At 46.9% G+C, this 15,599-nt stretch overlaps 1 protein-coding gene across 1 annotated transcript in view; it reads right to left on the minus strand.

Moving 5' to 3' along the window:
- The window catches only part of ZNF831 (zinc finger protein 831), a 1,263,335-nt gene that overhangs the window by 1,008,781 nt on the left and 238,955 nt on the right, over positions 1-15,599 (minus strand). Inside the window, exon 3 of the mRNA XM_069651045.1 lies at positions 9,606-13,894. Within this exon, the coding sequence (XP_069507146.1) occupies positions 9,606-13,856 (4,251 nt within the window). The 5' untranslated portion in view covers positions 13,857-13,894. The remainder of the gene's footprint in view (positions 1-9,605; positions 13,895-15,599) is intronic.

Genomic DNA, 15,599 nt, shown 5'->3' on the forward strand with positions numbered 1-15,599 from the left:
TTCCATCCCATTCCTGTTGTGTTTCCTTGTTCGGTGGCACCCTCCTGGCAACTCCCTCCCGAGTGCCTCAGTTGCTCATCTGGGTTAAGTGCTGAACGCTCTCTGTCCCCTCATGGCGCTCTCTATCTCTCCTCTCTTCTCCAACTGTTTCTCTATCTCCTACCTTTCACCCCTCACCTATGTCAGTGCTTCCGCAAGAGAGATTTTCACTGACATCCTCTTCGTTGTTCCGACTCCTGACCTATGTATTCTTCATATGGTTGCTTTGCTCTCTCCCTACTCTTCTTCACACATAAATGGTTGCACCCGCTTGAAGGTCCTTCTTGCTTCCTCCTCAACCTCCAGGGTTAGCATTATTTAAATTTTTTTATTTAATTCTTTTAAAAAAAATTTAAAATGTATTGTAAGTATACAAGGTTAAAATACCTTTGCATCAAATAATTCACACCATCCAATACTGCATCAGTAATGTCTATGGAAATGGTACCGTCTTGGTACAAGGGCCTCAACCCAACCTCCTTCGTTCTGATAGGCTCCTCCCTCGCCTTATCAACTTTCCACCTTCCTCGCCACTGGCTCCCTTGCCAACTACTCCTACAGCCTCCCTGGCTCCCTTGCCAACTACCCCTACAGCCCTCCTGGCTCCCTTGCCTGCCCCTGGCCACACCGCCTGTCTCACTATGACGCCCTTGACATCCTCTACCTCTACTACTCTGGTTTCCTTGCCCTCACATTCATCACCAACATCCCTATCAGCCTCTCCCATGCTGGTGCCCTTGGCACCCACTGTCGACGCACTTGGAGCTCCCTTGCCCTCTGCCACCCCTCCTTCACTGATCCCCTTGCCATCTACTACTGTCCAGGATCCCTTGCCTGAACTCCCTTTCGGCCCCTCTGCTTTCTCCTGCCCCTGTCTCTTTGGCACACTTGCCGCTTACGGTACGGACCCCTGTCCCTTGTACCCTCCCGTAAGTCCTTCAGAAATGGTAATCTGCTCCAGGTTGCCACACCTAACTCTGGTTCCGCAGTCAAATGCTCCTCTGTCATCTGCCACCTCCTTGAACACTGTGATCTTGATATTCTTGCTCTCAATGAGACCTGGATTAAGGTCAGCTCGGTCACGAATTTTGACACACTTCTCCCTGAAGACTACAAGATCCTCTCTGAGCCCAAACCCAACAGACCAGGAGGGGGTGTTGCCCCAATCTTTCCATAGCAGATCCCCTTTTCCATCATTCCGGCTCAGGACTATTCCTCTTTTGAATGCTTGGTCTGCAAGCTTTCTCTCTCTCCTGTCCCCTCTCTTACTCTGGCCACCTTCTATCAGCCGCCGGGCCAGTCCATGCTCTTCCTCTCTGAATAGCTTGACCCGGCATCTTCTCTCCTTTCCTCCGTCCTCCCATCACCTCCTGCCAAGGGATCTTAATATTCATTTTCCCTCTCCTGACTTTTCAAGAGCTTTCCTCAACCTATGCGACTCGCTCTCTCTCTCCATTCTCCCCTCTGGTCCGACACACACTTCTGGCCACAACTTGCATGCTCTCATCTCCACAGACATCCCTCTCTCTACCCCTCTCACTACTTCACTCTCATGGACTGACCACTCTCTTCTCTCCTCTCACTTGAAGCTCTCTTCTCCTTTAGCACTAAAACACCCGGCACCGCCTCCCACCTACAAGGTCTTCAGACCCATGAAAAAAGTGTCAGTGGCTGCCTTTGCCTACGCCAACTCCCCTTCTCCAACTCTTGTGGCTGACTCCCACCCTGATAAAGCCCTCTCTAATTTACACCTTTCCATCTCCAATACTCCCGACATCCTTGCCCCTGTCATGAGGGTCCGACTGAAGCCTCCCAAAAAATGCATCTCTTAGTACGACTCTGATCTGGCTGACCTCAAACGCAAGTGCGGAGCAGTGGAACGGAAATGGGGATATTCAGGTACACCCTCTGACGAGCCGGCCTGCCGCCTTCTGCAAAGGCAATATAGACACAGCATCCGGCTCAAGAAAAGAGTCCATATTCAAGCCTGCATCTCCACAGGATCCAAAAAAATGGCAGAACTTTTCAAAGTATGTTAGGAGCTAGCCAACTCTAGTGCAACCTCATCCTCTATTCCTCCCACACAGGCCTTTTGTGGTGCCCTGGCCGCTCACTTCACAGCCAAACTGCAAGACATTCTCTCCTCTCTCTCCTCCACACCCATTGATGCACCATCATCTGCTGGGCCCCCCTCAGCCGCCCCCACCTCACCCCCCTTCTCTCCTCCCTCTCCCTTGTCACACCTGCGGAGGTTTCTAGACAACTACGGTCTATGAATGGCTCCGCTAAACAGGGGGACCGTTGCCCCCCCAAAGCCATCAAGGACAACATTGTCTCTCTAGCCCTGGCAGACCTTTGCAACCCCTCCTTCACCACTGGAGTTTTCCCCACTTCCCTCAAGCATTCTCTTGTGCACCCTCTGCTCAAAAAACCCTCTGCCGACCCCTCTATTCCAGCTAACTATCACCCAATCTACATCACTCCTTTCCTGGGCAAACTCCTGGAGAAGCTGGCTACCTCTCAGCTTACCCTTCACACTGAATATGTTGGTTGTCTCCATGACCATCAGTCTGGCTTTAGAGCATCCAGAGGCCTGGAAACTGCTCTTCTAAACACCCGTGAAGACCTGCTCTCAAACCTTGACTCTAACGCTCCCTCTTTCCTCATTCTCTTTGATCGCTCCTGGGCATCACAGATCAGGCCTGGCGTGGATTGTGTGCTTTCTCTCTGACCGTTCCTCCCTCCACTATCACTCTCTCTACTTGTGGTGTCCCCCAGGGATGTAATCTATCCCCCTGGTTTTTCTATGCCTACATCGCCCCTTTGGCCCACATAATCTCTGCCTTCACCTCCAACATTCAGTGTTATGCGGATGACACACAGCTCTCTTACAGGCTACCCTTGGCTTCTTCCTGCCCCTTGCTCATTCCTGATTGTCCGCAATTCAGTCCTGGTGTGCTGCTAACGATCTCTGCCTTAATGCCGGGAAGACAGAGAACGTCCTCATTGGGACCCCTACTCCCACTTTCCCACTCTCACTCTGGCTGGCCTCCCTTGATCCAGCGCTCCCAACCACCAGTGAGGCAAAAAACCTGGGGGTCATCTTCGACTCTACTCTCTCCTTCTCTTCTCACATCTCAGACATGTCCAAAAAGTCTCACTACCAGCTGCACCTTCTCAGAGGTATTCTACCTTTTCTCACTTTCCCCCAGATGCTTACTGTCTCCAGAGCCCTGGTTTTCTCCAGACTGGACTAATGCAATAGTCTCTTTCTCAATCGTCCTACTTTTACTCTCCGACCTCTGCAACTTATCCAGAACAGAACTGCAAGACTTATCCTTGGCCTCAAGCCCAGGGACTGCATCTCAGTGGTGCTGAAATCAATCCACTGGCTCCCCGTGGCTGTAAGGATCAAGTTCAAGTCCCTCTGCATAGTCCACAAGGCTTTCTGGTGTTGGGGCCCTTACTATCTACAATGCTCTCTTCCCAAATACTCTCCTAAAGCCCTCTGCTCGGCCTCCTCCAAATCTCTGCTGTGAGCCATTTCTCCAAACATGGATTTGGGGGTAGATCCTTATCCTCTGCAGGTGCCTCCCTCTGGAGTAGCCTACCTACCTCTCTCTGTCTTCAGCCTGACCTCCTTAAGTTCCAGAAACTCCTCAGGACCTACCTCTTCTCTTCCTCCTTCTCTCTCCCTCTCCCCTGCTAACCTCCTTTCTCCTCGCTTCTTTCCCTCCTTCCATCTCTATCCCCAACCTGCTTAGCTGACTGGTCGCCTGGTGCACCTCCAGAGCCGCACAGGTCCCAGCCCCCCCGCCAGTCTTGCACTTGCCTCTGGGTCTCTGCACTGTACCTTGCACTACTGCAATATGCTCCATGAGAGGGGCACCCACTCTGCACTTAACCAGGCCCCTGTTGGACTGCTGGCATACTTGTCCCCCTTCCCCTCCCTCGCACTTCCTGTTTTTGCACACTTGCACGTTCCTTGACCTTGAATGTTCTAGGCCTTGCAAGTCTGTCTGGCCTGTCCTCCCTCTGTCTCCCCTCCCTAGCTTGGCCGTGCTTGAAATAATCATGCATAGGCACAGCGATGACCGACTACCAAGTAATCCTTAAATGCTGGCCAGGCCAGTACTGTTCTATTCACCTGTATGCTCCTCTCCCTTCCCCCCTTTCTCGCTCAGTCTGTGTCAAGCATTTCACTAGTATATATGACTCTGGCTTAGCATGCTAGCTACTGTTGTAAATCATTCGGAATCTTCAAGGCTTAAGAATGACAACTGTACTCCCTTGTTCCCTTCCCGCCTTGAAACGATTTGAAGCACTTCACTTGTGTACAAGCGCTCTAAAAATAAAAAATTACAATTAGTTATTGTGCTACCTGTCAACTTACCAGCCATTCGAACAACTATCCAACCTCAAGAACTGTAAGCACATAAGGAGGATAACCAGCACGCAATTCATCACAAAAAATTGGCATGACACAATGAATCATCAATGTCAATGTCAGCAGACGGATGGATCACCCTGAAGAAAACATCAATACAAGGCGCAACCTTGCTGAACTAATCAACGAAGAAACAGAAACAACAGAACTGAATGCACAAGCAGATGGAAAAATGGATCAATATCAATGCAATCTCCCAACTCCCCAGTCAAAGATCAAACAAACATCAGAAAACAAAAAGATACACTGCAACCTAGTCAGCGCCAGATCAATGTCAAAACACACAACAGAAATATAAGAACAGCTAAGCAATGGAGGGACAGACATGCTATTCCTCACTGAAACCTTGCTAACTCAAAACTCCAAAGTAATAGCACACGATTCTCTACCCAACCCCTTCAAACATAAACAAGCCAACCGAGAAGGAAAAAGAGGAGGAGGTATTGCTGTTGCATACAAGGACCAGTTTAAAATGGCAACACCACCACTAAACATCCCAAACTGAATCACTCCTCCTGCACTTAGCTGTAGATCATCAAACCAACCTATTGTTCCTACTTGTCTACAGGACACCGGCATACAGCCCTACTTTCATTTACACGTTCATGGACACCATCACCAACATATCCATTAAAAAGTGATCACCTGACCATACTGGGAGATATCAACATCTGGTTTAAATACGAAAACTTTAACTCACCAAACAAATCAACTAACAACAATGCACCTACAACAACTGGTGAAAGGAGCGACACACACACACAGCAGGCCACAACCTAGATGCAATTTTCTGCAACACAAACCTGGTCAGAACTTCACCAGCAATGCAAATCCTCTGGAGCGACCACCTCATTATACCCTTCGTGATCGACCCACCAAAGGGGATACTTGCTAACCTCCTTAAATATCCTCACATTCTGAAAAGAAACTGGAAATCCATTAACAGTGTGGACCAAAACGCGAGAATGGAAGCTACAAAATGGTAAATCACTGTTGTAGACTAGCCAGCATAGAAGGAAGAATGTACACAATCCAAAAATGGATCACGAAAACATTGAATGACATGGCAGCAGAAGAACTATTCACACCCTCTCTAAAGGACACATTGGCAAGATGGGCCACATCCCACCTCAGAGCACTGAAAAAACAAACAGGAAATTGGAACCAGAATGGAGGAAAAACTACGACCAACTGAAAATAAAAACACATACCAAAGACAGATACGACTATACAAAGCTGAAATACTGAAAGCAAAAAAAACATTCTACAATGAACGGATCACAAACTCTAGCAACACTCAACATCCACTCAACATCATCAACGAACTAAGAAACCCAACATGCAACAACACACCAACCCCATCACAAAAACTATTTGATGGCCTTGCAGACTACTTCAAAAACAAAATCCCAAACATCCAGTGAATCATTAAAAACATGCCAAAAATCACTAACAGTCCTCTTAACCATCCAACACCAGGACCATCTACTAGAATAAACCACCTCCCACCAATCATAACAGAAACATTCAACAGGCTAGTGAGCAAAAGCAACAGAGCAGACTCTCCAGCAGACCCCTGTCCACCAGATGTATACAAGACTATCCTCGCCGAGAAAAACACCTTCAGAATATTTCCTCAACATCTTCAACCACTCACTAGCAACAGGAACCGTTCCTCGAGCCTTCTAATCGGCATACATCAAGCCACTCCTTAAAGCCCCATTGGGCAATACAGAAGACCTAATCAACTACCGACCAATCGCAAACATCCCATACCCAGCAAAGCTACTAGAAAGCTCCGTCTGTGAACAAATCCTGGAACATGTAGAAAACATTTGGATACTAGACTTAGCACAAGTAGGTTTAAGACCCAGGAGAGGAATGGAAACAGCATTACTATTGATATGGGATGATCTAAAAACCAATGCAGACTTCAATGTTAAATCAGCACTAATACTCCTCGACCTATCAGCAGCCTTCGACACTGTCCATCACGAAACACTCATCAAAAGACTCGAAGGTATTGGAATCGGCTGCACAGCATTCCTTTGGCAAAAATCCTTCATGACGACAGAACGGAAACAACTTGGGGATATCACCATTTGAGTCATCACCTTGCAAAACATGTGGAGTCCCACAAGGCTCATCACTCTTACCACTGCTTTTCAACATCAACATGACCCCCTGTTTAACCTCGTCAAAAAACATGGCCTCACCTGCTACAACTACACAGATGACACTCAATTCATTAAGAAAATCAATGCCAGCAAAGCACAAAAACCATCCGTTACCAACAGCCTCACAGAAATAAACCATTGTATGAGCACCAAAAGCCTTAAACTCAATCTGGACAAAACAGAAATAATGATCGTGTCCAACGACCTGTCGACACATCACCACATTCCTACCGAACTGGGAAACCCACCAGAACCATCCAAAGTGGTCAAAAATCTCTGAATATATCAACAAACTAACACTAGAACCGCAAGTCAACACAGTTGTTAAGAAATGCTTCTTCCACTTACACACAATCAAGAGGATACTCCCCTTCTTCACCTTCCCACAAAGAACACTCGCCGTCACCTCTCTCGTCATGTCAAGAATAGACTATGCCAACAGCATCTATCTCGGAATGCCAGAATACCCTATGAAAAAACTACAGTGAATACAGAACGCAGCAGCAAGACTGCTTCTCAGACTCACTAAGAGAGAACACATCACACCAGCACTGAGAGCAGTACATTGGCTTCCGGTCAAAAAACGAATTTTCATCGTAGCACTCTGCATAACACAGAGAGCAATCCATGGCCAAGGAGTGGAATTCATACAGGGAAAAACCTCCATCTACAAACCAACACGAACACTATGGTCCAGAAACAATATTTGCATTGAACCCAAACAATGCATAAAGCACAAATTCAGGGTATCAGCATTCTCCTGCTTAAGGTTGAAACTCTGGAACTTGCGCCAAAAGGAAATACAAAAAACAGAAGATCACCTAAAATGTATGGTTCTTTAACTAGCCAAACTAAAGAGGAAACACCAGCGAACGAAAACCGCCAGCACAACACAATAGAAACCCCAAAACAGGACTACCCAAAGAAATAAAGCATCCAACCGCAAAACACCATAGAATAACTCGACAGATTAATCCAACCTGCATAAAAAGACTCAGATGACCGTCGACTAAGCCTACTAAAAAGCTCTCTAATACTCTGTATTCACTAAAGATACCAGAGACATACCTCCGCCGAAAATAAAAGAATACACTGGAATCTATAGAGACTCTACTGACACTCCACAAGACCCAACAGGATGTTGTGTTTGTACTTGCAGATCGGAAGGAACTGGGTCAGTGGGTAGTTTTGTTTATAGGTGTTTTCTGAGGTATGATGATACAGATGGGAGCTTCATGTGCCCCTAGAGTGACTATGGGTGCACTTGGGCTGCGTTATACAAGCTGATGGGAGAGGTGTAGCAGTAAGATGGTGTCCCTGTGTATTGGGGAGGAAGGGGCTAGCTGGTGTTCAAATGTCCTGTATGAGTGCTTTATTCAGACGATGTGCTAACTATATGGTGACAAATAATATGTTGAGTAAGTTAGTAAGGGGTGCTGATACTCAAGACATTAAGAACCACAGCAAATATCACAGTGCAAGCATCACCATGAACCCCCACTAGGCGAATGTTACAGATGAACCCATCCAGGAGCAAAGATCACAGATGATCACATCTAGGAGCAAAGATCACACTGCAAATATTACACTGCAAGTACCAAGGATGAAACCCACCTAGGATCAAATATCCCATTGCAAATGTCACATGTGAGCCCACTTATGAGCAAGCACCCCATATGATGCCACCCAGAAGCAAATATGCCATTGCAAATATCACACTGCAAATGCCATGGATGAACACCACCAAAGAGCAAATGTCACAGATGATTGCACCTTGGAGCACATATTGCCTCTTCATTTAAGGACTATTCAAGCAGTGGCATGATCTTTTACAGGTATTCTTCTTATCTGATCGTTAGGTGGGTACTTGGTGGCAGAGCCAGCCTTGGACTAGCCAACCAACAGGCAGATCGGTGTCACCCTTTGCCTCCCTTTGCCCTTTGCTGGCTGTCCAGGCGAGGAAGCTATATTGATCCTGGTTATTTGGCGGGGGGGGGGGGTTATGGGTCACGTGGACCGATTGCAACAGGGAAGGCATAAGAGTTGCGGGCAAGAGCTTGGTGAGTAATTTGGTTTATGGATTGGGGGTGGCTGGCTGGCATGGGGTAGCAACATACAAACATCTAAATGTCAAAGTATTATGCAATGCATTCATGCAACGTGGAGGCTTCAGTAGTCACGGATGTCTGAAGTATGACCCTATTAGCCGCTATGGTGGTAGTGTCAGGAACATTTTCCTATGTTGTGTGAATTCAAGTTCTATTATGATGCTCAGTAAACAGATTCAGGGGCATAATGGGTTTGCTTCATATAAGGGACCTCCATTGCATTCTTGACTTCTCCCCAAATAGTCATATCTAGGATTGCCAAGACCTCTGGTCTTGCCCCATAGAGGTGGCACCTCGCAAAGCCCCCAAGCACACTTCGAATAGTCTTTGACATAATAGTAATTGGTTCTCTAAAGAGGCTTAATTAAACCAACCCCTGCTGTGCACTAATAGCCCCTTTTATTTATACCCAGACGACAAATAGCATGTCGGCCCAGATGTGAACCTCCCTTGTGAGGATGCGAAGCCGCTGTTTATTGGGTCACATTTGTGCAAATAGCAATGATGCAAGATGTGATTTGCACGTGCAACTGCCTAGCACATCTCCTTATGTGACTGGCAGTGTTTGAACACAATTTGCTGACATTCAAGATCATCCGCCAGAGTATTTCCTGCTGGAATACCAGGGGCTGATCCGAACCTCAAATGCCAGGTTTGAAGGAATTGCATTTAAGCCAGAGGAAAACTGGGGAAGTCTCATCATTTTAGACAAGCCTTTGGTGAGGCTCAACATACAGAGGGTCAGCAAGAAAAAGTCCAGCGTGGGCCCTGGTCTTTCTGAAGCACACCCAGATTGTACCCTGACACTAAAGCTTCAAATAGGATTGGCCTTACCTTTTGCTGCTGCTCCAAGCTCGACATCCACAATTCCTTGGCTTTCACTATCTCAGTCGTTGAGGAACCCTTGGCCAAGTGAGTGCTTGCGCTCATCATATCAAGGAGGGAGCTCTTGCACCCTGAGCCAGGTCTTTCCAGTATAGATTGTTCTGCAGTCACCTGTGGTGAGAAGCATGATGGATGGCTGGCATTCTTCTGCTCTGCTGTGCAGGGCAGGTTTCTAGCCTGGCAACACCAGGTCATGCACAGTTCAGTGTTCAAAGATGGGAAGGAGACATCAACAACCGCATTGCTCTTATTTTCCAGGTGGCGTGAGACTGTTTTGGACAAGACAGAGCTGCCTCGCTGCTGAGCAGTAACTGTGTGGCAAACAGATCCCCCAGAAGGAAGGCCAGGCTTGCAGGCAATTTCTAGTGAGATCTTGGGCTGTCCATCTGAACTGTGTTGATCCAACAGGGGGCCAGAGAGGCTGTCTGAATATGAGGTGTAAGGCCTCCAGCCCTCTGCTAACCCACCCTGCTTCACAGCTGACGGTTGCCCTGAGGATAGATCAGATGGTATCGAAAGCTGACAATTTTCTCGGCTCTGCTGCTGCTTATGATCATCGGACGGCGCCGATGAATCCACGGTAGATGAACGACATTGGGTCGTCTTACTCTTTTTCAACAGCGATGAATCGATGTTGGTTGTTGAAAATGTATTTTTGCATTCTGCTTCCCCCATCCCATGGTGTGGTAGACAAGTGTCTTTGTTCATGCCGGGATCTGTGCTATTCTTGGCATAGTTACCATACGCCATGCAGGTGATGATGCTCACAGCCACAGAGGTGGTCGGGAATCCAGTTGGAAAGGTTCCACGCTGAGCTGATGGTTCCACAATAACAGACTGCTGTGTGGGTTCGGCAGGCAAAGAAAATGAAAATCCAGACTCCACGGCAAGTTGTGATTTGTTCAATCTGCTCCCGGAGCTCAGCGAGATCCCAGTCGCTGTGTCCGAAAGCAAAGAACTAGTTTTATTATCTTCAGGTCCTGATGTATGCAACAGTTCTGCTCGAGCCTTCACTGTGGGCAGTTTAAGTAGATACATTGGAGAAAATGTGTTGTGCGGACGAGAGACGGACTGTGAGCAACCTTGCTGAGTGGAGGATGCTGTGCCAATGACTGATTGTGGAAAGTGCTTATTCGGAGCACCATAGGCAGAGAGTTTGAGTGCCAGAGATGTGCGCTCAATTTGATGCGTTTCCATCATCCAGTCCATTCTTCTGGTGACATTGGGAGGATGAGGTACGGAATACGCTTTTGACATCAATATACCCGCATTATCGAGGAGTGGTTTGGCGTTCTCTGAATATAGTGGGCAATTGGGGTGACTGAACATCTTCTCACATGCTCTGCCATCGAGAATCTCAGAAGCATCATCCTTATGACGCTTTTCCTCTTCAAGGTGATTGGATGACTGTTTCAGGAAGTCCGAAGAAGTATACCAGCCTGACTCTATAACAGAATTGATAGATTCCCTGCTTTTATCTCCACTGGCGCTCGATTGGAAGCGTAAAGGACCCCTAAGCCCTGTGTCCTCAACTTTGGGCTTTTTTTTCTCCGATGGCAGCTTCCCTCCTTCTTTAGTGGTCTTAATACTTCCGCCTTTATTGCATCCATTTTCAGCAGGTATAACAACGGTCTCTATGTGTTGATGGACTGCTTTGCTATTACGGTCGCCATTATCATATGTTCTACTTGCATGGTCTAGAGCAGGAATATTTGGTTTATCCAGACCTATGAGGTTGGAGTGTTGTGCATCAAAAATTGTAGTTGGTTGTTGTGTTACATGCGGAGGCTGGGGCGCCCTTTCTCTGCCAATGTTTAAGGAGTGGACGCTAACACTCGAGCTTTCAACCAAGTTTGGCGATGTCAGGCAGCTTTGCTCTTGTATTGAGACAGTTTTGCTTCTTGTAATTCTCAAAGACTGATCAGGAGGTTCAAAGACGTTCAACGGATTTCTGACACTACCCTGATCAATCAAGTGGGAAGTCACCTGCCGGGCATCGGGACAGCTGTCTAAGTGTGTGGCATTCATACCCATGAGTGATGTGTCAGGGGCCCTTGCATCAGCCTGCGTAGTAAATACACCCCTACTGCTTTCCACTTGCACAGGTGATGACAGGCCTGCCCGGTCGTTCAATTGTGTCTCCTTATTGTCTCTCAACTTCTTAGACAGTTCATAGTCCTTCTTCTGGTATATTTTCTTGAATGTTTCATCTCCATACATTTGCCACTTTTCCTGCGAAAACATCTTGACTTTTCTCTGACTCCCTTTCCTGCTGGCTTTGGGGCATTTGGTAGCAGGTACCTGTGCGTCGGTCTTTCTACCGTCGTTGGCGTTATCTTCAGGGATGTAGCCAATGGCCTGATTTGACGGCAGATGGTCCACAGCAATTTGCCTAACGAGTGCTCGCGGGTGGCTATGATGACTGTCCTCTAAGCCGGCAGGGACCTGGCCTCCTGGAAGCACGTTAGACAAGCTAGCATCCAAGGGTTGGTGCTGCAGAAAAGGGAACACGGATGGTCCACTTTGATCCTGTAAGTTCTTCGTACTTTCCACAAATGGCAAAGAGTTACTCCGTGTCACTGGCAGGCAGTCAATGGTCGTGGAAACCTGGGTGGGCACTGAATGAAAAAAGAGAGGTTTGAATTTCTCTGAGGGTGTGAGAGTAGACTTGGCAGAGCAGAGAGCATAATTGTTTTTCCTATTGCTGCCAAGAGCCTTAATATCAAAGTGGAAGGAATCCTTGTAGGTGTAAGGCATGGGCAGGTCAATGCTGCCTTGTTTGGAAAGTGCGGTTTTACGAGGCCTCACGTTGTCCAGGTGGGTGTCGTCCACCACTGCTTTGTTCTGGGAGATCAGCTTGCAGATGTGCTCTTCCAGCTGCTCCTTCTCCAGTGGCAAAGGGGTGTGCTGCACGCGGGGCCCGCTGAGGGCGGCGTCTTCAGGGCCGCTGCTGTTTAGCTCGTGCTCCTCGGCTTCACTGCTCTGCTCGCAGAGACTGTGCAGTGGGCTGCTGGACCAAGTCTGCTGATCAACACTGTCTGAGTGAGAGAGGTACCCCGAGTCCGTGCTCTCGCATTTCTTGAGTTTGCGCTCAGAAGATGGGCATTCCAGTGCCTTTTCGGAATAGATCGATTGTTGCCTTTGTAGTTGGACTTGTCTGCTGGCAGTGGAAAACCTTTCTTCTTGGAGCATTTTTTTAACATGAGAAACTGGTGGAAGGATAATTGTGGAATGCATGCTTTGAGGGTCCAATAAAGGCTCTTGACCAGTATTGTGATACAGATGGACAATTGCACCCTGTTCTTTTGACTTTCCAGATAGCACCTGTGTATATTCCGTTGCATGTGAAGTATCTCTGGTTGACGATGTGTCGCGCACATTAATCTCCATCTCTGCACGACTGTCTTCAATTTGAAGTTCCTGTATTCCACTAAGATGGCTGGCCTTTTCAGTAAGATGGCTGAGTATTTCACTAAAATGGGTGCCTGTTTCACTGACTTGGATGCTTCCTTCACTAACATGGCCGCCTCTCTCTGTTGAATGTTGCTCTCCATGGCCCTCTGGTGGCTTCCCTCGCTCTTCGAGTATGCTACCCTCTGACTCAGAGGACAGCCTGGCATTGTTGACATGGGTTTGAGTTCTTCTGTGCTTGTACAGATTACTTTGCGTTTTGAACGCGATTCCACATGTGGTACACGGGAAGGGCCTCTCGCCAGTGTGGGAGCGCATATGCTTTTCAAGCACACTCGGCTTCAGACAATCCCGGCCACAGTTTTTGCACATATACTTTCCTGCATTCTTGGATTTCCCAGGGCTCCCATTGGTGGGACCTGAAGAGCCAGGTGACAAAACTGGTAAAGTGCCAACTATGTTTAAGGTCAACGTCTGCCGCTGTTGTTTCTGGATTACGTCTGGACCCAGATCTAACTTCTCAGAATGTACAATGGGGCTTAGAATCACGGGCACATTGCTGCTGTCCACGCCAAGGTCTTTGCCCCTCAACACCTGCTGGCCTTGCTGCTGGAAGACGTGGTACAGAGGTACAGGGACTGTGTTCAGGTACACTGTCTGAGGCTCAAACCCAGAAACTTGGCGAGGAGGATGTGATAAACTCGGATTGATGGAACTCCGAATCCAGGAGCGAGGATCTGGCTTATGGGTGTTTGGATCCGTGATGTAGGCATAGCCTGGTGCCTCCATTTCAAAGGTCTCCCATTCTCCACCACGTCTTCAGTTACCTGCAGGAAATAAGAAAAACACATCGTTTAAGGATAGTGCTCAGTATGAAAGCTCCACTTAGGCATAATTTCCTTGCCATTATGTCCCTTTTCTCTATACCATGACAAATGACCATAAACAAAAAATGCTAGCTTTTCAAATCTTCGCAATCATGGCTCTGTCAGACTCAACTGATAAGGTATTGCTCAAATATCAATTTTGTCATATTTATTAGCTTATAATTAGCTTTTTTCTTTAAAATCAATGCTTGATAATTTCAGATTTCAGGATTATCATGGGATCCAATTTGGGTCTACTGAAAGTAGAAAATCTACGGTTTTTGCTGTGATGTTTTTTTTTACCTAACCAACAGTTTTGCCGAGGACCGTTATTTGGTAGAGGAGAGTTTCACAAACCTGAGAATTACACAGACTGAGCTGCAACAGACACCTATGTGGCTGGTGTAAGAAATTAACCCTCGCCCATGCACAAGCAAACATAGCTTCTTAGATATAGTAACAAAGAGGTAGACAGCAGTTAATGAACACCAGGTTATGCTATGCAGTTTTTAGATATTTTATGTATTTATTTATTTATTATTTATTTATAAGGCGCCGAAAGCCCGCAAGCAGCGGGGCGCCACATGAAGACGTTTACATACATAAAATAGATGGACTGGACGAAACAGGGCACAGGACGCTTGGCATGCCAAGAAACAGGTGGAAGCAGGTACTACTCAGGGATGCTTAGATCATTTAATAGAAAGGTTTTTAATTGCTTTCGGAAAATGAGGAGGTTGGATTCAACTCTCAGGTTCAGAGGCAATTTGTTCCAGTGGTGAGCGGACCGGTTTGGAAAAGCTCTGCCCAGACCTTTTGCTTTCCTATGGAGGTTAGTTGTGATGAGCCCTGGGGTCTTAGATCTAAGATTGCGGGTTGGGATGTAGCCCACAATCTTGGACTTAAGGTAAACTGGAGCTTTACCATATAGGCACTTGTGTGTGAGTGTCAATGATTTGAACATTACACAGTCTTCAACGTTTAGCCAATTTAGTTCCTTCCTTGCTTCACTGATATGATCAGATTTTTTCTTATGCTTGATTATTCGCACAGCATGATTCTGAATATGCTGAAATTTTGTCAGGCATTGTTTACTGGCACCCAATAGTAGGGCTTTGCCGTAGTCCAGTCTAGAAAGAATAGTCCCTCTGGCTATGGTAGCGCAGTTTGATTCGCTAAGTACAGGTCTGATGGCTTTTAATAATCTCAGGTAGTAGGAACAATTTTGGCTGACATAGGAGGCTTGAGCATCTGAGCTAAGGGAGGCCTCTAGTGTCATGCCCAAGGTTTTGACACTAGTCACTACGTGGATGTTGGACTCTTTTATCATGAATGACTCGTAGCTGGATGGTAATTTGGCCCTAGCTTGTTTGGATCCGAAGACCATCAGCTCAGTTTTTTTCCCAATCAAACACACCCAGTTATGGTCCATCCACTGTTCAATGAAATAGAGTTTGTTTACCATTTTGTTTTTTTTCGTGTGGTCCCCACTCAGTTCCACTACCAGCTGAGTGTCATCAGCGTAGTTAGTATAAAAGGTGTTTATGTTGTCTAGAGCTTCACACAGGAGGCGTAGATATAGATTGAAGAGTAGTGGGGAAAGACTAGCTCCCTGGGGAATGCCATAGAAAATGTTGGACTCACTAGAGAATTTATTGCCCCAATG

The sequence above is a fragment of the Ambystoma mexicanum genome, chromosome 3p (assembly GCF_040938575.1).
Source record: "Ambystoma mexicanum isolate Mex_15411 chromosome 3p, UKY_AmexF1_1, whole genome shotgun sequence".
Taxonomy (NCBI): domain Eukaryota; kingdom Metazoa; phylum Chordata; class Amphibia; order Caudata; family Ambystomatidae; genus Ambystoma; species Ambystoma mexicanum.